Below are 24161 nucleotides of genomic sequence, written 5' to 3' on the forward strand. Positions count from 1 at the left end.
ACGACCCTATAATACCATTGTGGAATTTTGTATTCTTACAAATAAATCCTAACACTGAATTACAAACAGTACATCTCATTACCCACTGAGCCATTGCTACATACAGTATTTACATACATTCATCATATTATGATCACTTAGTAAAACTAGCATCATACGAAATACAGAATTACAAGTTTATTTGCTGTGAATGTCACACTATCACACTGATAATCTACAATCCTAACATGTAGCACAGTTAAGTTGTGGAAATGACTACTTGAAACTGAGTGAACACGTTATTAAGTAAAGTAAAAGTACTGATTAGAATCTCGCTTAGAAGTCTCACTTCAATACTAAGAGACATTATACAAATACATATTCAGTAAAAAGGTTTAACATGATTTTCATCTTGCCTTTAGGTTCCCATGCCTCAATTTTTCTGTTTCCTGCCACAAGAGGGCATTGTTCACGTAATAGAAGAAGTTGTCTTGTGAGAAGAAAAACTCTGAAATGCTTTTAATAATATTAAATTTGGTGAATGTAACCACTGATCATAAGCATGGTCACTCTAATATCACCATCTGGTCACTAAGCAGATACTGTGCTGACTGTATGCTCCCTCTTCTCATGGTTTCCAAGTTTCCTCTTCTTGCAGAAGACATACAGAGCTGTGAGGGGAACACAGCTAATGGAGGACACCAAAAGCAGCCCGATGAAGAGTTGGCCAAAGACAGGATATTCTGTCACCACTGATGTACCCTTAAGACACAGCAGACACAGTTAATACTTTTTACTTACTGTTAAATACTACGAAATTTTACAAGAGTTCAGTTTTGTTGCTCATATTGGCACAAAACTGCATTTGCATCAACTCTTGCTCAGACAGCCTCTTATCACAGATGCAGGGCAATAACATTATTATATTATTACTGTTTTAATTCCATTACTACTTTGATAACTTTTTATCTACTTTTTTATTCACATTACTACACAAGTGTGTTATATTCACAAATAATTAGGCTCTGTTTTTCTGAATTAAAGACTTATGATCTCATATGTCAAACCAAACCCAGATTTCATGACAAGCTACCAACATGTTCCATTGGGGCCAGGCTTGGATCTGAGCCCTCAAAGTCGGACCCAAAACCCCAACACTGGCTCTCCAGCGAGTTCCACTGGGAAGTTTTCACCCCACCACTGCACCCCAGCCCACGTTCAAGACAAAATTGTTCATATTCCTGTCATAAAAGTCTGAATTTCACTTGGAGAATCAAAATATTCTTTCTGTCATGTCAAAAGGATATTTTTCCATTTTCCAGTCACACCTATCCATAATTTATAAATGTTATATATTGGTGTTGACAATATGTTTTTCTCCCCCAGGATCTCACCAGCTCTTTGTTCCATGCTTGGTAGGTGGGCGTCCCTCCGTTGATGTATTTGACAATATAGATGATGAAAAGGAAGATGAGGAGAAGGGGACTGGTTATTGACCACATGATCTTCCAGTACCAGTTGGGACGATGACCAAGCATGTCTTCAATGTCTTTTTCAAACCTAAAATGAGTAGACAACATATGAAAATCAACATTATTTGACAGCTTGTGGGAGTCAAAGCTGAACTGATGGAATACAAATGTGGGTACTACCGCACACAAATACACAAACCTTTTAAGTCCATAGATGTAACTGACAGTTATGACCTCAATGAGGACGATGAACAGCAGGGAGAATGTGGCTCCATAGTCGTTGAATATGGTAAACCAGTAATTTCCAGATGTAGTGGTGAAGCCCAGGCCAAGCAGCAAACAGAACACACACACTAAACCTGCAAGCAAAAGAGAAGAGCTGATAAAAATATTGCTATGCACAGCTAAGACAATGGCTTCAGTTATTACTTTGCACTCAAAGTAATGAGCCTACAGCAGTAGCAGGTGGAGTGTACAAGTGTTCTGTGAACTTTTCTTTGCTTTGGTTATAATGATATGCTCTACAGAGACACAATATAATACATCATTTGATATTAAATGAACGTTGTTCACGGGGAATCATTGCCTTTCCTGAATGTATATAACTTAGTGAACAATTTTAAATATTTGCAAAATTTCCCCAAAAAGGACAAATTGCAAACCCAGTGGAAAACATTACAACATTTTATGGATTTGTGGATTCTTTAAGGAATGTCTCAAAAATCAACAAGCAAATACTTATTTTCCCAAAAGAGCTGATTACAGACTTCAGGAAAAACAAAACAAACATTGAGCCCCTTGTCATCAGCGGGGACTGTGTGGAGGCGTCTAAGTCTTCAGGTTTCTGGGTGTGCATACAGAGGGACCTCAGCTGGAACCCTAACACCAAAGAGCTGGTTAAGGGAGCACAGCAGAGACTCTACTTCCTGAAAAGCTGCTTGTGTCCTTCTACCGTTGCTCCATATAGAGCATCCCGACATACTGTATTTATGTATGGTTTGCTAGCTGCACAGTTGTAGAGAGAAAAGTGCTCCAGAGGGTCATCAACACTGGCCAGAAAATCATCAGCTGCCCCCTTCCCTCCCTGGAAGAGCTTTACAGTTCCCACTGCCTCAAAAGAGCCCAGAACATCATCAAGAACCCATCTCAGCCCGGCCACATCCTGTTTGAACAGTTACCCTCAGGCAGGCGATACAGGACAATGGACCCACACAAACAGACTAAATAACATCACAGCCCTAAATAACCACATAAAATAACTCACTTTCCATGTTTTAACTCTTTTGTCTCTGTTTTTTTAAAAGCTGCTTGATTCTTCCCTGTTTTTGTGTACTGTACTTTCTGCACTGAAGATGGCACTTAAATTTCATTATGCATTACATCAGGAAATTTATATAATGACATAATGACAATAAAGACATTCTATTCTATTCTATTCTATTCTATTCTATTCTATTCTATTCTATTCTATTCTATTCTATTCTATTCTATTCTATTCTATTCTATATATGATGATATGATATATGTAAGTTCATTTGTGCTATATTCTGATGCAACTGGTTGTAAGAACCAGGTATCGTCTGTGTTACTGTTAAGCACCTTTTTCTGAGGTAATTACAAATAAAACAAAATGCAGCCATTGGATCTGTGAGTGCTTGGCCAGTGTGTCAGGTAGACTCCTCTACTAAGCTTTAGTTTCAGACAGTTGTCTATACTGGTATTACAGTAGAGACTTGGACTACATGAACCACTAACACAGGCTGAGAGCCATAAGGATGATGATGGAAACATTTTCCATAATTCCTGGAGCTTACCATTAAACAACTCGCTGCTCATGTGGGACATAACCTTGAAGTCTCTTAGTGGAGTGATGATAGCAGTGACATTGCCCAGCATGCTGCCCATTCCCAACATCAAGAGCATGAGAAAGTACAGCACTGACCACAGCTGAGGCAATGGCATATTTTTAATGGCTTCACTGTACACTATGAAGGCCAGACCTGCCCCCTCTACTGCCTGAAACAGACAAAAGAGAAAGACAGTTTATGACTCAAGTAGATTTATTCTGAACCATGGAGTCAGAACAGTCGCAGTATTAATGAAGCACAAAAGGATGCACAAATGTTTTGTTTTTAATAGAGAGCTATCTGTAGCCAATAAGATGTCTGGATCCAGAATGCTGCAACATTTTTGATAGCACTTATAGTTGGGCTGGTTTAGGTGAATCTTGAACCATCCCTTAGTTATAGTTTACCACTGTAAGATGAGTGCAATGTTTAGGTACATACACTGCTTAGTTCCGTCTCCAGATCACATTCTTCCAGTTTGTTATTGAGTTTGGCAAACTGTTCTGGGTAGGTTGTGTTCAACTTTTCAATCCACTCAAAGACATTGTCAATGTTGATATTGTCCTCTGCAATATTAAAAGTATTCAGCAGCAGTACACGTGTCCTGCAAGAGGAAAAAAAGAGTTGTTACATTAAGGGTACATCATCTATCTAACCCTGACATTCATCCAAAATATGAAGCCCCTCATCATCTGCTTAGTATAGTTCAGTGTCAAATCCGTACCCAGCATCAACCTTGTGTCCTACTGTACAAATTATGCTTATTGATAGTCCTTGGCTAATACTGTACATGTTTTGTTTAATTGGTGAAATATAAAAAATTTAAAGACATGACTTTGGCCAATAATCAAAGAAGCACTCATTAGACTGAAATCCCATTCAGACGATTGGTGTGTTTCTATCTTACTGTAATGCAAATTTTAACTGAATTTCAAGTTGCCAAAAGAAAATGTAAATGAATGTTTGTTTCCATCCACTACTGTTGTGTGAGTATTAAGAGCTGATCTTAAGATATATCTGAGATATGCAATAGGTGGCGCCAATTCTCCAGTCAGAAAACCAGTAGATGGCACAAAGAGATACATAATTAAACAAGCTCCAACTGAACCTCCAACTATAAAAAAAAAATTCAGAAAACAAGATGAAACTTGAAAAGGGTTTACATCTCCCATTAAGAGCATTATCTCTGTCTTTAACTCACTTTTAACATTTATCTACAGGGTGATGAATAAGTACTGTTGTGGTTCAATAATGATCTTGGGTCACTTAACAAAAGGGTATTTGGGGAAAACAGTGTTTACAATAGTTTTCTCCCCTGACATGCAACACTCCGAGGACTATAAATCAAATGGAAGTTGATTCTGATCCATTATGCTACTTCAAATGAAACCATCTTGTGGCACTACGTTACTACAAAATACAGTTTGGGTGAGACATGAACACATATACACCTGCTTCAACTGTAACAGGATCTCAGTGCGGCCTGCCTGCGAACTGCCTGTCCCGTTTCTCTCAGGTTACACTGCTAACTACTAAAAGTAAAAAAGCACTTTGTTTAACACTAAATAAATCTTTTAAGTTTGCACTGCTACACACATACACCATGATTTGACCTTAAACACAAACATGGGCAGAGAGAAACTTAAAGCTACCGCTTCACATTGTAACACGTGTTTTATCTACACACACACAAAAATGCAACCCTAGAGTATACATACACAGCGCTGTATACTGTTCAAAGGCACACACATGCAGATCCACAAGCATGTATACATGTCTAAGAGTGCACTCATGTGCATGCAAAACACACACACCTTTCCAGACAGCTCTCGTAGTTGACAGTGGCCTTGAACCCATAAATGGAAAAGGTGACAATGCTGGCAAAGATGGAGGTTCCACTGTTGATCAGGGAAACAACAATGGCCTGGCGCTCGAAGTTGTTGTTATAGTGGTTGTAGCTGGCAAAAGCTATGAGTGACCCAAAACCCAAACCCAGAGAGAAAAAGATCTGAGTGGCCGCATTGATCCATGTATTAGGGTCGGCAAGGTGTTCCATCTAAAAACAGACAAATGCAAATATGGGCACAGATACAGACATAAACATATACACATCACATGGCACAGCATGGAGAGAACCATAAACGCCTCAGGGATGTAGTGTACGATCGAACAGCCATGTTACAAAAACACCTTGGGAGGCATTAATATCAAACATGGGATTTTCCATTCTGGTGTGTTTCAGGCTACAATTGTCAGCTGGGCGAGCTTGACAAGGCGTTCATTGTAACCTCTCCGAAGTACAAAAAACATCACTGTCACCAGCATCAGTGGCATTACTGCATCACTGAAGTACCGGTCTCCATCTACCAGTCCACACTCCATACTGTGTGGTCTGTGCTGGACATGAAACGGTGACACTTTGGTTACTCAATCCAACTCCCTATGGACTGATCTACTGCTGCCCCCAGTAAGTTTGACCTGTGACCAGACAAACTTTTTCAAATTCATGTCTGTTTTGTTTTGTTACCACTCAATCCATACATGCACTATAACCCAATAAGATAATTTCCATTTTTATGGATAGTTCTGTGTTGTACATGCTGTATATAACAATAGCTCACTGGTACCAATAGCTTTGCATTCGTCCCTATTTGCCTTGCTGATGCTGCCCAGGAGGTGTCACTAACATATGTACTAGGGGTTGTACAGACTTCACTACGCCACAATGACGTTTAGAGCTTGACGTCGACTAGTCGCTAATCCATAGAGGGCTGGCTCAATTCGTGGCAGTGGCAGCTAGTAGTGGCATTTCCGGTGCCAGCTGCCACCGGAGCTGGTGGAACAGCTGATCCCGGTACTGCAGCCCTTGGGTTTTTTTGTCCCAGTCCGCGACTAGTCGACGTCGACTCGACTTTCATCATATTAGTGTCGACTTTAAAAAATCTGAAGTCGTGCAACCCCTAATATGTACGTTATAATATTATAGTATAATCATTACTTTTATTGTTGCTGTGCATCTCTCTCTATGATCTGTGTGTGTCTGCCAGTTACACATGCATAAAGGCTACAGGGGCTATCCATGAGTGTATGCAAATATAAAAGGATTAGATGATCATCTCAACTTATCAGATCTGATAACATAATTACCTCTATTGGAAGAGCTCTCACCTTTGATGCAGGTGACCTGAGTCTGCTTCCCAGAGGGAAATGTAGTTTTATAATGATTTCTATTTATTGCCTTGTTTGACAAGCACACTGCCTACTGATACAGACTGCTTGGATAAAGTTTCAAAATGTGTGTCAATTCCACATATTATATGTAAATACGTGTTTAAACACAGGCAAATATTTTGAAGAGTACAGCACAAACATAATTGATACCACCAGCCAATGAGAAGCAAGCAGGTGTTGACAGGCATCTCACCCACCAAAAAAAAATGAAAATTTGAGTGTAAAATTTGTGTTGTTAATAAAAATGGAAATTAATAAATTGAGCTGAATTTGTGTTTTTGGTTTTAAAAAACTCACAGGTCATCACAGGTTTCAGTCACACCACTGATATCTTCCCTGACAGTCTCCACACACTCAGTGGTCACCTTTGACTAGGTTAAGTACACCCAAATGCATACAATGAGTACATTTGGGTTACAATTATTCCCTTGCTTTCTGCGTGTCCTGCAAGAAGAAAAAAAGATTAAGGGTACATCATCAACTATCTAACCCTGACATTCATCCAAAATATTCTTACTGTACTTATACTATATAGTACTTATATATAGTGCCTTTCTAGTCTTCCAACCACTCAAAGCTCTTTTACACTACATATCTTATTCACCCATTCATACACAGATGGCACTGGATGCCATGCAAGGTTAGGGGCTAACCATTTACACACATTCGAGAGCAATTTGGGGTTCAGTATCTTGCCCAAGGACACTTCGACATGCAGACTGGAGGAGCTGGGGATCAAACCGGTGATCATCGATGGACGACCCACTCTACCTCTGAGCCACAGCCACTCCAGCCTATTTTCACATTACCCATGTGCTATTGACACTTTCATCCACAAGCAGATGACCGGCTGACAGTATAAAGAATGGACAGTGTAAGTGTGACGTCCCCCCACAGCTTTGTAAAGAGCTGTTCTGAAGCTCAGTGTGGTGGCTCTGGATGCTCCCTTCTTGGCTGTCCTGCCTTTGCCTCTTGAAGTTGGACATTTTTGTTTACAGAGTTTAAATTGTAGTGTAACCGGCCTCAAGTGGCCACTAGTTTTTGGCAATACACTACACTGGCTTCTCCTCCTTAGTTGCAATTATCGCCTGCTTGACACGCCTCCTGAGGGATGCTACATTTCTGAGGAGTTTTTGGTTCATTTGGGTTTCCATAAATAATCCAACAAATGTATATTTCAAAAAATCATAATACACTTGTTTTAATTTTACAGTTCAGCAGAGTCTTCTCACGTGAAAATATGTTTATATATACGCCTATTACCAAATCTCCAACTCAAACTTACATTGGGAGTGAACATGAATTTGACACCATTGATGGCACCATGAAGAGTGATGCCCCGGACCAGGTAGATCAAGAGGACCGCGTATGGAAAAGTGGCTGTGAAGTATACCACCTACAGATGGAGCCAAACAGCAAAGTTATAGTCAAAGTTCAAATATAGGCGAAACATGTTTCTCCAAACCTTTAAGTAAGTGATATTTAACTGTTATGTTTATTATTATGGTTGTAGTTTGTAGTAGTGTTAAACTGGACGGCATTATATTGAAAGGTGTTTCTAATATTTTGAACACTCTTCAATATACTGCACTTTGCATCCACTCGGACCTCAGTAATAAACATAAAGTAGAATTATTACCTTTCTGACAGTGTCAGTTTTGTAGAATTTATATCAGAACTGTTGTGTTGGATGTCACATTGGATTGTATAAGTGTACCTAATGATGGCCAGTTGGTGTATACATGACAGAAACAAAGGAAAAGTATCACAAAACAAATATTAATATCTTTGTTTTGATGTAATAGCTAACATTACATGCAGTATATGCAGTCATTGATTTTTAAGCATGTACCAAGGATGTACCAGGGACTCCCCTGTGTAGGATTAGTACCATCTAGTGGTGTAGTTGCTGATTGAACACCTCACTCTGTCCTTCCTAGGGTGAAGGAGAAACTACTTTGTGTAGTTTGTCCGTTTGGCGACTGTTAGAACATAATGCTTCAGCACGTTTGACTCTGAATTCTTATATAATCATATAAAAGGCTCAATAAAAATATAACAATCCTTACTTTCAAGTGGTTACACACTAATGAAAACATACCTATGAATATTCTCTTCCATTCCATGACACACTGGACCTTTAACAGCTGTGAGCTGCAATTGGCAGCAGACTACACTTGACCCGTAGGAATAACTCACTAAGTCAATAAGTCACTATGTATGCTCCAACTTGCAATTTAGCACTCTTACCTTTCCAGTTGACTTTACTCCTCGGACAATAAACAGGTAGGTAATCACCCAGGCAAGCAGGAGGCACAGTGCCTGGCCACCATGAATGCCTCCATTCTCTTCAATAGAGGGAGCGATGTTCAATGTTTCCCTGTAGAAGAAGTACTGGGTGGGTGTAGCCTTTTCACACTCCTCTGTCGGTCCTGTGCGGTTGGAATTGATAGGGCATTCTGCCCAGGGCAAGACTGACTGGGATAGGAGTGCACACAAAATACCGTGTTACCTTACTGTCCAAATGAGATCGAACATTTTGCATCTGCTACTGGAAAAATTATAGTAGTTTGTTAATCAGCAGCTCACTTGAAATGAATGAAAGAGGTACCAGAAACTCCATGCATTGATGATGTTGTAATACAGACACAGATACAGGGATGTCACAACACTAGCAAGACCTAAAATGAAAGAATAAAACAAAAAATTAAAAATCCTTACAGACACACACACACACACGCAGGCACACACACACACACACACACATGCCATCTTAAATAGTATATAATCAAATCAAATCAATTTTATTTGTATAGCCCAAATTCACAAAGTACATTTTCCTCGGAGGGCTTTACAATCTGTACAGGGAGTGACACCCTCTGTCCTTAGACCCTCGGTTCGAGTGAGGAAAAACTTGCCCACAAAAAACCTTTAACAGGGAAAAAAGGTGGAAGAAACCTCAGGAAGAGCCACAGAGGAGGGATCCCTCTCCCAGGACGGACAGACGTGCAATAGATGTCAATATAGGAAACATCACAATGTTCTCTTTATTCTCATTCCCTCATCAGAAGTTTATCTTGGCTTAGTCAGCACTTACCCACTCCTCCCAAATAAGGGCTGATGGCAGTCCATGCCCCAATACTGCCTAGACTCATCTTCTGACCGATGGCAAGCTCTAAGTAGAATAAGGGAACACCCTCCAGGAATAGCATGATGAGGTATGGAATCAAGAAGCCCCCTGAAGTTGAAAATGGATGAAAACGGTAGTTAGGTAACTCAGAAAAACACAGACAAACAAACAAAACAAAAAAGTCACGTTGCCAATACAGACATCCTGCAATAACCCTTTTTGAAGTTTATCTTCACAAAACTAGGTTATGGACTAGTTTGACCCTGGTATGGAGCAAACACAGGTCTCATAGGCTCCCGTTTTTTTCACTTATTTTACACATTTCTATGACAACAGTATGATTATTTTGAAGTAATACAGGTTCAAATTCATCGCCCAACTAACATCACTCAGATGCAGAGCTCTGGTCGCTAAAGAAATAAAACTAGAAAATGACGGAGTACCGGGAATGCAGCCTCATGTGCTTCACGGAGACGTGGATGACTGAACTTTCTCCGGACTCGAACATTAACCTGGACGGATTCCAACTCGTCCGGGCGGACCGGAAAGTACCGGAGAGCGGTAAGAAGAAGGGAGGGGGGATCGCTGTGTTTGTGAATGATAGATGGTGCCACCCGGGACACATCAGGGTGAAGGAGCAACTCTGCACCAGAGACCTGGAGCTGTTAGCGGTCAGGTCACCAGAGAGATGGGCGGCAGTCGGAGGCAGGGACCCTGGCGGTCCGACCCCCGGTTGCAGAAGCTGGCTCTGGGGACGTGGAACGTCACCTCTCTGGCGGGGAAGGAGCCTGAGCTGGTGCACGAGGTTGAGAGGTACCGGCTAGATATAGTCGGGCTCGCCTCGACGCACAGCGTGGGTTCCGGAACCAGTTTCCTTGAGAGGGGCTGGACGCTCTACCACTCTGGAGTTGCCCCCGGCGAGAGGCGCAGAGCGGGGGTGGGACTGCTTGTTTCCCCCCGGCTCGGCGCCTGTACGTTGGGGTTCACCCCGGTGGATGAGAGGGTAGCCTCCCTTCGCCTTCGGGTGGGGGGACGGGTCCTGACTGTCATCTGTGCTTATGCACCGAATGGCAGTTCAGAGTACCCACCCTTTTTGGAGTCTTTAGAGGGGGTGCTGGAGAGCGCTCCCTCTGGGGACTCCCTCGTCCTCCTGGGGGACTTCAATGCTCACGTGGGCGGCGACAGTGAGACCTGGAGGGGTGTGATTGGGAGGAACGGCCCCCCTGATCTGAACCCGAGTGGTGTTCTGTTATTGGACTTCTGTGCTCATCATGGATTGTCCATAACGAACACCATGTTCAAGCATAAGGGTGTCCACATGTGCACTTGGCACCAGGACGCCCTCGGCCGTAGTTCGATGATCGACTTTGTGGTCGTGTCGTCGGACTTGCGGCCATATGTTTTGGACACTCGGGTGAAGAGAGGGGCGGAGCTGTCAACTCACCTGGTGGTGAGTTGGCTCCGATGGTGGGGGAGGATGGTAGTCAGACCTGGCAGGCCCAAACGTTCTGTGCGGGTTCGCTGGGAACGTCTGGCTGAATCTCCTGTCAGAAAGAGTTTCAACTCCCACCTCCGGGAGAGCTTCGCACATGTCCCGGGGGAGGCGGGGGACATTGAGTCCGAGTGGACCTTGTTCCGTTCCTCTATTGTCGAGGCGGCCGACCGGAGCTGTGGCCGTAAGGTGGTCGGTGCCTGTCGTGGCGGTGGCCCCCGAACCCGCTGGTGGACACCGGCGGTGAGGGATGCCGTCAAGCTGAAGAAGGAGGCCTACAGAACCTTTCTGGCCTGTGGGAGTCCTGAAGCAGCTGACGGGTATCGACATGCCAAGCGGAATGCGGCCTCGGCGGTTGCAGAGGCAAAAACTCGGGCGTGGGAGGAGTTCGGTGAGGCCATGGAGAGCGACTTTCGAATGGCTTCGAGGAGGTTCTGGACCACCATCCGGCGGCTCAGGCGGGGGAAGCAGTGCACTATCAACACTGTGTTTAGTGGGGATGGTGTGCTGCTGACCTCGACTGGGGACGTCTTGGGTCGGTGGAGGGAATACTTCGAGGACCTCCTCAATCCCACCAGCACGTCTTCCTTTGAGGAGGCAGAGTCTGGGGACCCCGCGGTGGTCTCGCCCATCTCTGGGGCTGAGGTCACTGAGGTAGTCAAAAAACTCCTCGGTGGCAAGGCCCCGGGGGTGGATGAGGTCCGCCCGGAGTTCCTCAAGGCTCTGGATGTTGTGGGTCTTGGTTGACACGTCTCTGCAACATCGCGTGGACATCGGGGGCAGTGCCTCTGGACTGGCAGACCGGGGTGGTGGTTCCCCTCTTAAAAAAGGGGGACCGGAGGATGTGCTCCAACTATAGGGGGATCACACTCCTCAGCCTCCCCGGGAAGGTCTTTTCGGGGGTCCTGGAGAGGAGGGTCCGCAAGATTGTCGAACCTCGGATCCAGGAGGAGCAGTGTGGTTTTCGTCCTGGCCGTGGAACTGTGGACCAGCTCTATACCCTTAGCGCGGTCCTGGAGGGTGCATGGGAGTTCGCCCAACCAGTCTACATGTGTTTTGTGGACCTGGAGAAGGCGTTCGACCGTGTCCCTTGGGGGGTCCTGTGGGGGGTGCTCCGGGAGTATGGGGTTCCGGACCAATTGATACGGGCTATCCGGTCTCTGTACTCTCGGTGCATTGGTCCGCATTGGTCCGCATTGCCGGCAGTAAGTCGGACCTGTTTCCCGTGGGAGTTGGACTCCGCCAGGGCTGCCCTTTGTCACCGGTTCTGTTCATAACTTTTATGGACAGGATTTCTAGGCGCAGCCAGGGCGTCGAGGGGCTGCGATTCGGTGGCCTCAGGATTAGGTCGCTGCTTTTTGCGGACGATCTGGTCCTGTTGGCTTCATCGGATCATGACCTTGAGCTCTCTCTGGAGCGGTTTGCAGCCGAGTGCGAAGCGGCTGGGATGAGAATCAGCACCTCTAAATCCGAGGCCATGGTTCTCAGCCGGAAAAGGGTGGAGTGCAGTCTCCGGGTCGGGGATGAGATCCTGCCTCAAGTGGAGGAGTTCAAGTATCTCAGGGTCTTGTTCACGAGTGAGGGAAGGATGGAACGGGAGATCGACCGGCGGATCGGTGTGGCTTCTGCAGTGATGCGGACTCTGCACCGGTCCATCGTGGTGAAGAAGGAGCTGAGCTGAAAGGCAAAGCTCTCGATTTACCAGTCGATCTACGTTCCTACCCTCACCTATGGTCACGAGCTTTGGGTAGTGACCGAAAGAATAAGATCGCGAATACAAGTGGCCGAAATGAGCTTCCTTCGCAGGGTGGCTGGGCTCTCCATTAGAGATAGGGTGAGAAGCTCGGCCATCCGTGAGGAGCTCAGAGTAGAACCGCTGCTCCTCCGCATTGAGAGGAACCAGCTAAGGTGGCTCGAGCATCTCGTGAGGATGCCTCCTGGACGTCTCCCTGGTGAGATGTTCCGGGCACGTCCCTCCAGGAGGCGGCCCCGGGGAAGACCCAGGACACGCTGGAGGGACTACGTCTCTCGGCTGGCCTGGGAACGCCTTGGGGTCCCCCTGGGAGAGTTGGCAGAAGTGGCTGGGGAGAGGGAAGTCTGGGCTTCCCTGCTGAAGCTGCTGCCCCCGCGACCCGATCACGGATAAGCGGAAGAAAACGGAACGGAACGGAACGGACTTACTGTATGCAAACATCAAAGATGCATACACCTCATCCCCCCTCCCAGCGCTGGGTCGCTCTGATCACAACCTTGTTCACCTCATCACAGACTACACCCCTGTGGTGATCAAACAACGACCTTTGAAGAGGCGTGTAAAGTAGTGGTCTGAGGAGACCAGTGCCAGGCTCAGAGACTGCTTCGAGACAACGGACTGGGAAGCACTCTGCAGCCCCACGGCAGTGACATTGACAGCATGACCGACTGCATCACGGATTATATTAACTTCTGTGTGGAGAACACTGTGCCCTCCAAGTTGGTACGTTTTTTTTCCCAACAACAAACCCTGGGTGACCCCCGAGAATAAGGCCCTGCTGAATGAGAAGAAGAGGGTCTTCAGATCGGGGGACAAAGAGGAGCTGCGGAGAGTCCAGAGGGAACTCAGGATCAGGAAGGGGAAGGACAGCTACAGGAGGAAACTGGAGAAGCAGCTGGAGCAGAACAACGCCAGGGACGTCTGGAGAGGACTGCAGACCATCGCAGGCCATGGAAAAGGAGTGGGGAGGAACCCAGTAAGCGGGGACAAGGACTGGGCAGGTGAACTGAATCTGTTCTTCAACAGATTTGATTCTGCCCCCCCCCCTCTCTCACTCCCCCTGACCCCTATTCACACCTCCCCTGGCCGGCTCCCCCTCCCCCAGCCCCTCCACTCCTCAGCCTGACACCTTCAACACCTTCAACATCTAACCTCCACCCACTCACCAGTTCAACCCCTCCCCCTGAGACTCTCACAACTTATCACCCCCACTCCCCACCCCAGTCATCCTCCACCCCCCTTTCCATAACAGATGATCAGGTGAGGAGTCAACTAAAAAAGATCAAGGTGTTATGACTGTGGTCATATTTGTTTGTAGTCTGTGTGTGTTTCTTTGTGTGCCCTGTGCTTGTGCTGTCTATTTCGCATGCAAATAGGATGTGCCATCCCCAGGAGGTGATTGGTGGAATAATTTTCCGGTCCTGGCCTGTGATTGGCTGTACCTGAAAGCCCCTAAGATATAAGGAGCCAAGATGGCGGTTGGCAGGTGGACACCGGCACTTCCTCATCCTCCTCCTCTTCCAACTATAGCCACATGTCCTTTTGTGAAACAGTTTGTATGAACTTAGAAATAGCTTTTTGTTTGAAGAGTAGGGGTGGACTGCCGTTTTGTTTTGATCATGTTTTCTCCTGTTTTTTGTTAGTTTAGGAAGGTAAGTTTATTGTGATTTTGATTTTCTGAGGAAAGTGATTTATTTTTAAGATAGTTTGTTTTGGTTGTTGTTTTGGCCTGGGTCCACCCTGAAGTTGATTCCTTAGTTATAGTTTGTTTGAGATTTTGACTTTTGTAAATAAACAATTTTTTTTCGTTTGTACATAAAACTTGTGTAAGTCGCTACTTGGGACTCTGGGAAGATGGAGACACCTATTTCTTGTTATGCTCTAGGCCCCTAGACTGGGGCATAACAAAGGCAAGGAAGGCCCCAGGCCCGGACGGCATCAGCCCCAGGCTCCTTAAGGACTGTGCTAACCAGCTCTGTGGTGTCGTCAGGCACTTATTCAACCTGAGCCTGAGCCTGGAGAAGGTCCCAGCCCTGTGGAAGACCTCCTGTGTGGTCCCGGTACCAAAGACGCCGCACGCATAGGAGCCTAACCATTTCAGGCCTGTTGCCCTGACTTCTCACCTGATGAAGACTATGGAGAGGATCATCCTGAGACACTTAAGACCGCTGGTGGGCACACAGCTGGACCCCCTGCAGTTTGCTTACCAGCCTGGGATCGGGGTGGATGACGCAGTACTATACCTGCTGCACAGATTGCTGCTCCACCTGGAGGACAGCAGGAGCGCTGTGAGGGTCATGTTTTTTGACTTCTCCAGGGCTTTTAACACCATCCAGCCTTCACTGCTCAGAGTGAAGATGGAAAGTGTGGGAGTGGACCAACACCTGGCTGCGTGGACAACAGACTACCTCACCAACAGACCACAGTTTGTGAAGCTCCAGCACTGTGTGTCTGACGTGGTGCTCTGCAGCACAGGTGCCCCTCAGGGTACAGTGCTCTCCCCCTTCCTCTTCACCCTCTACACCTCGGACTTCACCCACAACACCGCCCACTGCCACATCCAGAAATTCTCCAATGACACAGCCGTTGTTGGATGTGTTTCAGAGGGGGACGATCTGGAATACAGGACGATCATCAGGGACTTTGTCAGATGGAGTGAGCTAAACCAGCTTCAGCTCAACACCAGCAAGACAAAGGAGATGATCATAAACTTCCAGAGGAAAGCATCCCACTTCCCACCGGTGAACATCTATGGGGTGCTGTTTGTAAAGCATCTCGCTCTGAAAATAACAGCAACATTTTGTCACATTTAGCTAAAAACAATGTTTAAAAAACTGGTTTGAATTTTTGAGAGTCACTTTTTTGCACATTTAGAACAATATTTGTGAACTTAGGGATATTTTAAATATTTGAATCCAAATGTTAAATGTAAAATCTAAATGCTAAATCTAAATCTAAATGCTAAATCTAAATGTTAAACATAAATCTAAATGTTAAATATAAATCTAAATCTAAATGTTAAATATAAATATAAATCTAAATGTTAAATCTAAATGTTAAATCTAAATCTAAATGTTAAATCTAAATCTAAATCTAAATGTTGAAGCTAAATATTTAGCTAAAATGCAAATTCAAATGCCGGTAACCGGACGTACCAAAATAAAAGCTCGAGGAGGCAAATAACGAATAAAACCCATCTTATCCGGGGAAATGGACTCTTGGACATGGATTATCGTGATAATAACTGCCTAGATGAACAAACACGTTTGGAGAAACTTTATTTGAAGAGTACTTTGAGTTTTTAGTGTCACTTTTATGAAGGGTGCGGGACTTATGACCTGTAGCCACTATAGCCAGCCACAAGGGGGCTCACTTTGACTGATCTGTCATTTATTGACATGTTTGCAGAGGTATGTCCGACAGTACAGTTTACCGGGGTGAAGGCGGGCGGGTGTAGACGATCCTACACCGCGAAAATTACAGATCAGTCAAAGTGTTAGTTAGTTATTATCACGATAATCCATGTCCAAGAGTCCATTTCCCCGGATAAGATGGTTTTTTTTCGTTATTTGCCACTATAAACACGCTCTGACCTCCTCGAGCTTTTATTTTGGCACTTCCAGTTACCGGCATTTGAATTTGCATTTTAGCTAAATATTTAGTTTCACCCAAAACATTTAGCTTCAAGATTTAGATTTAGATTTAACATTTATATTTATATTTAACATTTAGATTTATATTTATATTTAACATTTAGATTTATATTTAACATTTATATTTAACATTTAGATTTATGTTTAACATTTAGATTTATGTTTAACATTTAGATTTAGATTTAGCATTTAGAGTTTACATTTAACATTTGGATTTAAATATTTAAAATATCCCTAAGTTCACAAATATTGTTCTAAATGTGCAAAAAAGTGACTCTCAAAAATTCAAACCAGTTTTTTAAACATTGTTTTTAGCTAAATGTGACAAAATGTTGCTGTTATTTTCAGAGCGAGACGCTTTACAAACGGCACCCCATAAACATCAAGGGATCGGACATAGAGGTGGTGCAGAGCTACAGATTCCTGGGTGTTCACCTCAACAATAAACTGGACTGGACTGACAACACCCATGCTCTCTACAAGAAGGGCCAGAGTCGTCTCCACCTGCTGAGGAGGCTGAGGTCCTTCGGAGTATGCAGGGCTCTCCTCAGGACTTTTTATGACTCTGTGGTGGCCTCAACCCTCTTTTATGCTGTGGTCTGCTGGAGAGGGGGCAGCACGGACAGGGACAGGAGCAGACTCAATAGACGTATTAGAAGAGCGAGCTCTGTCCTGGACTGTCCTCTGGACTCCATAGAGGAAGTGGGTGAGAGGAGGATGTTAGCTAAGCTGACATCCATCATGGACAACCCCTCTCACCCCCTACATGACACTGTGGGGTCTCTGAGCAGCTCCTTCAGCAGCAGACTGCTACACCCACGGTGTAAGAAGGAGAGGTTCCGCAGGTCCTTCATCCCTGCTGCTGTGAGGCTTTACAACACCTGCACCTGATCATGTTGTAGTCTCCTGTTCATGTCCCATTGCTATTTTTTGTTCTTGTTTGTTTTGTTTTTGTTTTTTTAGTTTATGTTCTACCTAAGTACTTGTTTTGTAAATCTGCACATTCTTAAATCTGCACATTCTACTTTAGTACTTTTTGTAAATATGTACACTTGTGTTTTCCCTCCATGATTCTATTTTTCGCTGCTGTAAACAAGTGAATTTCCCCGTTGTGGGATAAATAAAGTATTATCTAATCTATCTAATCTAATCTAATCTAATCTAATCTAATCCTAGTAGTTGTCCAGTCGTTTGGAAGCACCTCCTGACCACCTGCCTGTCTCCACTCCTTCCTAAAAGTCATGCAACACTCTTCCTTTTTTAGCTTCCACCATTTCGTCCTCTGCTCTGCCTTTGCCCTCTTCATCTTCCTCACCACCAGCGTCATCCTACACACCACCATCCTATGCTGTCTGGCTACACTCTCACATACCACTACTTTGCAGTCACTGATCTCCTTCAGATTACACTGTCTACACAAGATGTAGTCTACCTGTGTGCTTCTTCCTCCACTCTTATAGATCACCCTATGTTCCTGCCTTACAGCCATTTCTATCCTTTTTGCAAAATCAACCACCATCTGTCCATCTGCGTTCCTCTCCTGGATACCAAACCTGCCCATCATCTCCTCATCATCTCTGTTTCCTGCACCAACATGTCCATTAAAGTCTGCACCAATGACAATGCTCTCACTTCTAGGGATGCTCTGCATCACTTCATCAAGGTCCAACCAGAATGTCTCCTTCTCCTCCAGCTCACATCCTACCTGTGGAGCATACCCACTAACAACATTGAATGTCACACCTTCGATTTCTAGCTTCAGACTCATCACTCTATCTGACACTCTTTTTACCTCCAGGACACTCCTAACAAACTCCTCCAAGATGACTCCTACTCCATTTCTCTTCCTATCTACACCACGATAGAACAACTTGAACCCTGCTCCTAAGCTTCTAGCCTTGCTACCTTTCCACCTGGTCTCCTGGACACACAGTATGTCTACTTTCCTCCTCTGCATCATGTCAACCAACTCTCTACCCTTTCCTGTCATAGTTCCAACATTCAAAGTCCCTACTCTCAGTCCTAGTCTCTTGGCTTTCCTCTTCTCCCTCTTCCTACGAACACGCCTTCCTCCTCTCCTTCTTCGACTAACAGTAGTCCAATTTCCACTGGCACTCTGTAGGTGAACGGCACTGATTGCGGTCATTGCGGTCATTGTTAACCCGAGCCTCGTCATAGATTCGATTTGCATGTTTGATTTGGCAAGTTTTACGTTGGATGCCCTTCCTGACACAACCCTCTGTATTTATCCGGGCTTGGGACCGGCACAATAAGACACTGGGTTGTGCCCCCTTGTGGCTACATTACCACTTCCATTTACATCATGAGGGGAAAAGAATATGAAAAACACCTCTTAATATAAGTCCATCAGTCCAACACCATTACAAACTATGACCTCAGAAATGACCATGAGTCCAGAGCTTGCCCAGGATTGCAATAAATAATATACTGTACAGATGTGAACCAGTGCTGGGTGCTGCAAAGTCTTGCTCTCTTGGACACAGGATAAAGTGGCCTATAGGATGCCCTTCCGGTGGATCCTGACTATCGTCCTCAATATACAGCTCATTCTCATGATGTGTGTCTTTGTACATAAATGTTAAAGACATAATAGTTCTGTGTGTTTATTGCATAGGTGGAGTAGGTACTCACACTGACATCATAAAATGACAATAAAAACGCAACTTTTTATTAATTTTTCTGCTACTGGTGTGACCTACAAGATATACTATATGTAGTACACTGAATCACATACAACTGATACAGTACCGGTACCACATTCCTGGGATTCAAGGGTTTGGGGTGTGATGTGGGTGTAGCAGAACTACAGCTTCAGTTCTATGGGCAATAAAATATTATTCAACTGTATGAAAAACATACCTGTCATGCTGGATGATGAGGAATGAACAGACAAACTGAAGGACAGGGCTGAGGCCTTTGACTCTACTATCATGACTGATGCCTTTTACAGACCATTTTTTATCAAAGTATACGACAAGAAATCAACAAGACCTTGCTGCTAAAAACCTGCTCACCAGAACTAAGTCTGATTTTTCAGCAGTTGAACCATGGCAGAGTACAGAGGATGGTGTCATTAGTGTTCACATCTAACAGGTAAGCACTTAGAGGCACCCAAGGCATATGAGCATGTTTTATTTGCATGCTTTAGTTCAACTTTTAATACAATTCAACCTCACCTACTAAATAACATGTATGTTAATTATTTTATTATCAAATGTTTTTTTTTTCTTTAACAAACAGGTCCCAGCATGTTAGAGACAACCTTCAAACACTGTAGTACAGGGGCACTCCAAGGCTGTGTAAGTTCCTCATCCTCTGAGAGTTAGGGAGTTAAGCTGAATAATTCCATCATCAATTTTAAGATGATACAATAATTTTAACAGCTGTCCCCTAGTGTACCATATGGAGACTGCCACCATTAAACTGTTGTGTGACAGACATTTTCTTATTTCTAAATACTGATTAAAGAAAAGAAATGATCTTTTACCCCAGGTAGAGCCCATGACCACTGGTGACAGTATAATTTAGCAGGTGTGCTCATAAGTATTTGGGCATATGGGAAATAAATTAAAATACAGTGCCCAATTTGTGTGGATGGCTTGCTCAAAGACTTCATTTCCTCCCCAGACTCAGACTGTTTGGTGTGGCAAGTGAGATCATGTTAACTATGTTAACCTACGTTCTGTGCAGGAAGGCATCATTAGATATGGCATGACACCGTGGTACAAAAAGTCTTGTGAAGGCATTTCTGAGATTTCTTTCAAAATACATTAAATATACTGTAAAATAGTTGCTGATAACATGTGCAAAGACTGTGAACAATATTGTAGCGTCCCTGCAGTAATGTGTTGTGTGTGTTCAATGTGAGTTCTGTGGTTTCCCATGTTCCGTGAATGCACCTGAAGGAGAGCAAGGGGGCGGGGGGAGCAGGGGAGAGAGGGAGAGCGCGCGTGTGTGAGCGTGTGTGAAGTGAGACGGCACGAGTGAGGCTGAAGAGTGGGACCTGTTATGTTCTTTTGCTGAAGAGTGGGACCTGTTATGTTCTTTTGGCGTGGTTATGGCCTACATTTACCGAGTTCTGTAATAAGACCAGTGGCGTCACTAGGCCTATTTTAGGGGGGCTTCTCAAGCCCCCCTAAAATTTTTTTTTTTTTCACAAAAAAATTCCTATTTATGCAATACAAAGTGGCCAGAATATGAGTTTAAACCAATAATCATATAAACTGTCATTATTCACTTAAATATGATCATAAATCTCATTTCATCTGGTACGGTAGAGAGCCCCTTCAGTGCGTCATTATACAATCCATTCCACTTTTTCATATAGAGAACGCCCACATCACTGAAATTCCAGTCCATGTTTTCCATGCGACCCTGCTCACTGCCGCTTGCGTGTTTACCTCTGAAGTACACAGAGCCGAACCTCACAGCGGCAAGAGCAGAGCGCGAACGCATGGGTGAAGGATGGACATTAGAGCCTTTTTCAAGAAAGTAAGCATTCATCACTGCTGGTAGTAACACTTAGCTAACAGCAGAAAACTTCCATGTAATTAATAAACCAAAATGTTCCGTGTTTGAATCCCAGCTGGCCAGCTCTGAAAGTTCTTAGCTGCTGCTAGCTAGTTGAGATGACTTCTGTTAACCATTCCCGCTATTCGTTTCCTGACCGTGGTCGGGAAACACAGGGGAGATCCGTCTTCTCCAGGGCCGAAGTAGTTTCTCCGGGGCAAACTCCCAAGATTCGACTCCACACTAGCGGGCACCCGCGGTCCGCCCGCGGGGCGGGACGGTGCGGGTAGAGAATGTTCCACTTTATTGGTGGGGCGGGCTGGGGCGGGTCGAATAATGTATATTGGGATTTTTTTTCCATTTTCTTTAGCCATAGTTACTAGTTACTCCTCCAAAAAAGTACCTGCGTTAGTAACGTAATTACTCTGTTGTAGAAATAACTCGTTACTGGTAACAGACGTGGATAAACGTTTTCCCCCAGCAACAATCTGCACTTCACATATACATTCTTATCTTTCATCTCAGTATAGGTGAAGTATTGCTTGTATCGACAATTTGTGAAAGACATCTTATTTTCTGATCGCTCGGGACTTGCTATCTCGTCTCTACTGTGTGTGTGTGTGTGGGTGTATGGAGGCGTCATCGTCTTAGATTAATCAATTGATTGACAAAGCTTTAATTGGTGCTCTGAAAAAATTTTGCGTGCGCAATAACTTTTCTCCTCTATGGGCTAAGCCACCCCAGTTTCTTAAACCTAGTGACGTCCCTGAATAAGACTGTTTGGCAATAAAAGCCGGTTTGCTAAATAACGTCTCTTTAACCGTGCTTCGGAGCATGTTGCCCACATAAGACAGTCGGCTAGGAAGTTGGCTAAGGAGGGTGGCCTTAGCTCGTGGGGCGCAGAGCAGCGCGCCGGCAGGAGGACGCCCACGGTCAGCGCCGCAGGGCTGGATGGTGGCGCCAGCTGTAACCAAGTTCAAATGAAGACGCCGAAATACTCCGGTAAGACGGACTGGGAGGCCTTCTACGCCCAATTTGAACTCATAGCACGGGCTGCAGGCTGGTCAGAGGACATTAAAGCGCTCCAGCTGGCCCTGTGCCTTACAGATGAGGCTTCGACATGCTTGCTGCTGCTTTGCCCGGCCGAAAGAGAGAACTATGGAGCTTTAGTGGGTGCTCTGCAGCGCCGGTTTGGACAATGCAACCAGCCTGGTGTTCTGCGCTCAGAACTGTCAAGCAGGAAGAGGCAGGCTGGGGAGCCACTCCCTGTGTTGGCTAATGACATTGAAACCCTGGCGAGGAGAGCGTATGCTCACATGTCACCTGACGTGCAGAATGAACTAGCCAGAGACCAGTTCATCCGGGCCATAACTCCTAGAGAGCTGCGCATACAAACACAACACATTACTGCAGGGTCGCTACAATATCAATAATGATATATCACTGAAATGTGGAGTTAGAGGTTAAAACGTTTTTTCACCAGTTTTCAGTCCAGGCTTTGTGGGCGGTCCTAAAGGGTGGCTCGATGACACGCTGAGGCCACCCTGAGCATACCCCTGCACCTCTAGCAGAGAGATAGAGATGAATTCATCTCACTCAGAGTGTTTCCCAGTTAGTCATGTCATTTTCTGAACTCATCTGACAATTTTCAGTCGCTTTAAAATGGCTGCTTGACTGCTCCCGTGAGTGGGCATGGCTTCAGCACATTTAGAGGACACGCCCCCACAGTCCTGGAGCTGAGAATTACATGTTGTTGTTTTTTTCACCTAATTTCATAGACTTGTCAATATTTTTACTGTTTCTTCTATGGTCTGACAAACTCAGAACATATATTTACTCTTACTTCACACAGACTTCGAAGTCCAGATAAAAATGAGAACTGACAACACATAAAAAGGACCGGAAAGTGATAGTAAAGAAAGAAAGAATGCCTGTCCCTTTACATGATCTACGAAATAGAATTTGGTGCTTCCTGCTCTGCTCACCTAAACAGATTTTCGTATATCTTTCACATGAGCAATTATCGACTTATCTCTGTACTATCCTTAGACTTCTGTTTGTGCACAAACAGGTCTCTTAACTTCAGTAACCTCTCTCCTCTCCTCCTCTCTTCTCTCCTGCTCTCTCCTCTCCTGCTCTCTCCTGCCCTGTGTGCCACATGTTCAGTTACTCCTCGTCCTCCTTTAGTGATAATGGTACTTGTAATAAATGTAGTTTATTTGTAGCTCTGGAGGCGAGGGTCAGTGAGTTAGAGGCACGGCACCACCGAACAGTCAGTAGCTCAGATAGTTAGCCAGTCCCCTGTAGCCGGTGCGGTACCGCCACAGGTAGCTTCAGCTAGCTTAAATGAATCCACTCCTCCCAGTCATTGTAATACTCGAAGTACCGGTTGAGGTGGTTGTCATAGGAGTCATATTTGACTCAAGTCTATTAATAAATCCTGAACCTAAAGTAAATTATAATTCATTTGAAAGTCTTGTTCTTAGCCTCACTCACCCAACCTGAAAAACATTGCAGCCAATTTTATTTGTTACAGTATATCGAGCTCCTGGTCCTTATTCTGAATTTTTATCTGAATTTGCATCAGGCTTGATCCTTAAAACAGATAAAATAATTACTGTAGGTGATTTTAATATTCATGTGGGCAACCACAATGATAGTCTTAGTACGTTTATCTCTTTATTAGATTCAATCGGCTTCTGTCAGAGTGTAAATAAACCGACTCACTGTCTGAACCACACTCTTGATCTTGTTCTTTCATATGGCATTGAAATTGATAATCTAATAGTCTTTCCACTGAATCCTCTTCTGTCTGACCATTTTTTAATAACCTTTGAGTTCATATTACTGGACTGTAAGCCTTTGTGTAGAAACTCCTAGAGCAGATGTTTATCTGATAGTGCTGTAGCCAAATTTAAGGAAGTGATTCCTTCAGCATTGAATTCAATGCCATGTCTAACTGTAACAGAGGACTTGTCTGCTTCCTTTAGCCCCTCACAAATAGATTATCTTGTTGATAGTAATACAGGCTCATGACGGACAACTCTAGACTCTATTGCACCTCTGAAAAAGAA

General features: G+C 44.4%; 1 protein-coding gene across 1 annotated transcript in view; it reads right to left on the reverse strand.

Moving 5' to 3' along the window:
• Positions 1-401: 401 nt before the first annotated feature.
• slc6a20 (solute carrier family 6 member 20) overlaps positions 402-24161 on the reverse strand; it is a 30127-nt gene continuing 6367 nt past the window's right edge. Inside the window, exons 2-11 of the mRNA XM_019266838.2 lie at positions 9627-9767; positions 9119-9210; positions 8780-9007; positions 7815-7925; positions 5113-5354; positions 3740-3902; positions 3266-3467; positions 1651-1810; positions 1374-1539; positions 402-741 (exon numbers count right to left, since the gene is read on the reverse strand). Of these exons, the coding sequence (XP_019122383.1) occupies positions 571-741; positions 1374-1539; positions 1651-1810; positions 3266-3467; positions 3740-3902; positions 5113-5354; positions 7815-7925; positions 8780-9007; positions 9119-9210; positions 9627-9767 (1676 nt within the window). The 3' untranslated portion in view covers positions 402-570. The remainder of the gene's footprint in view (positions 742-1373; positions 1540-1650; positions 1811-3265; positions 3468-3739; positions 3903-5112; positions 5355-7814; positions 7926-8779; positions 9008-9118; positions 9211-9626; positions 9768-24161) is intronic.

The sequence above is a fragment of the Larimichthys crocea genome, chromosome XIV (assembly GCF_000972845.2).
Source record: "Larimichthys crocea isolate SSNF chromosome XIV, L_crocea_2.0, whole genome shotgun sequence".
NCBI classification, from domain to species: Eukaryota; Metazoa; Chordata; class Actinopteri; family Sciaenidae; genus Larimichthys; species Larimichthys crocea.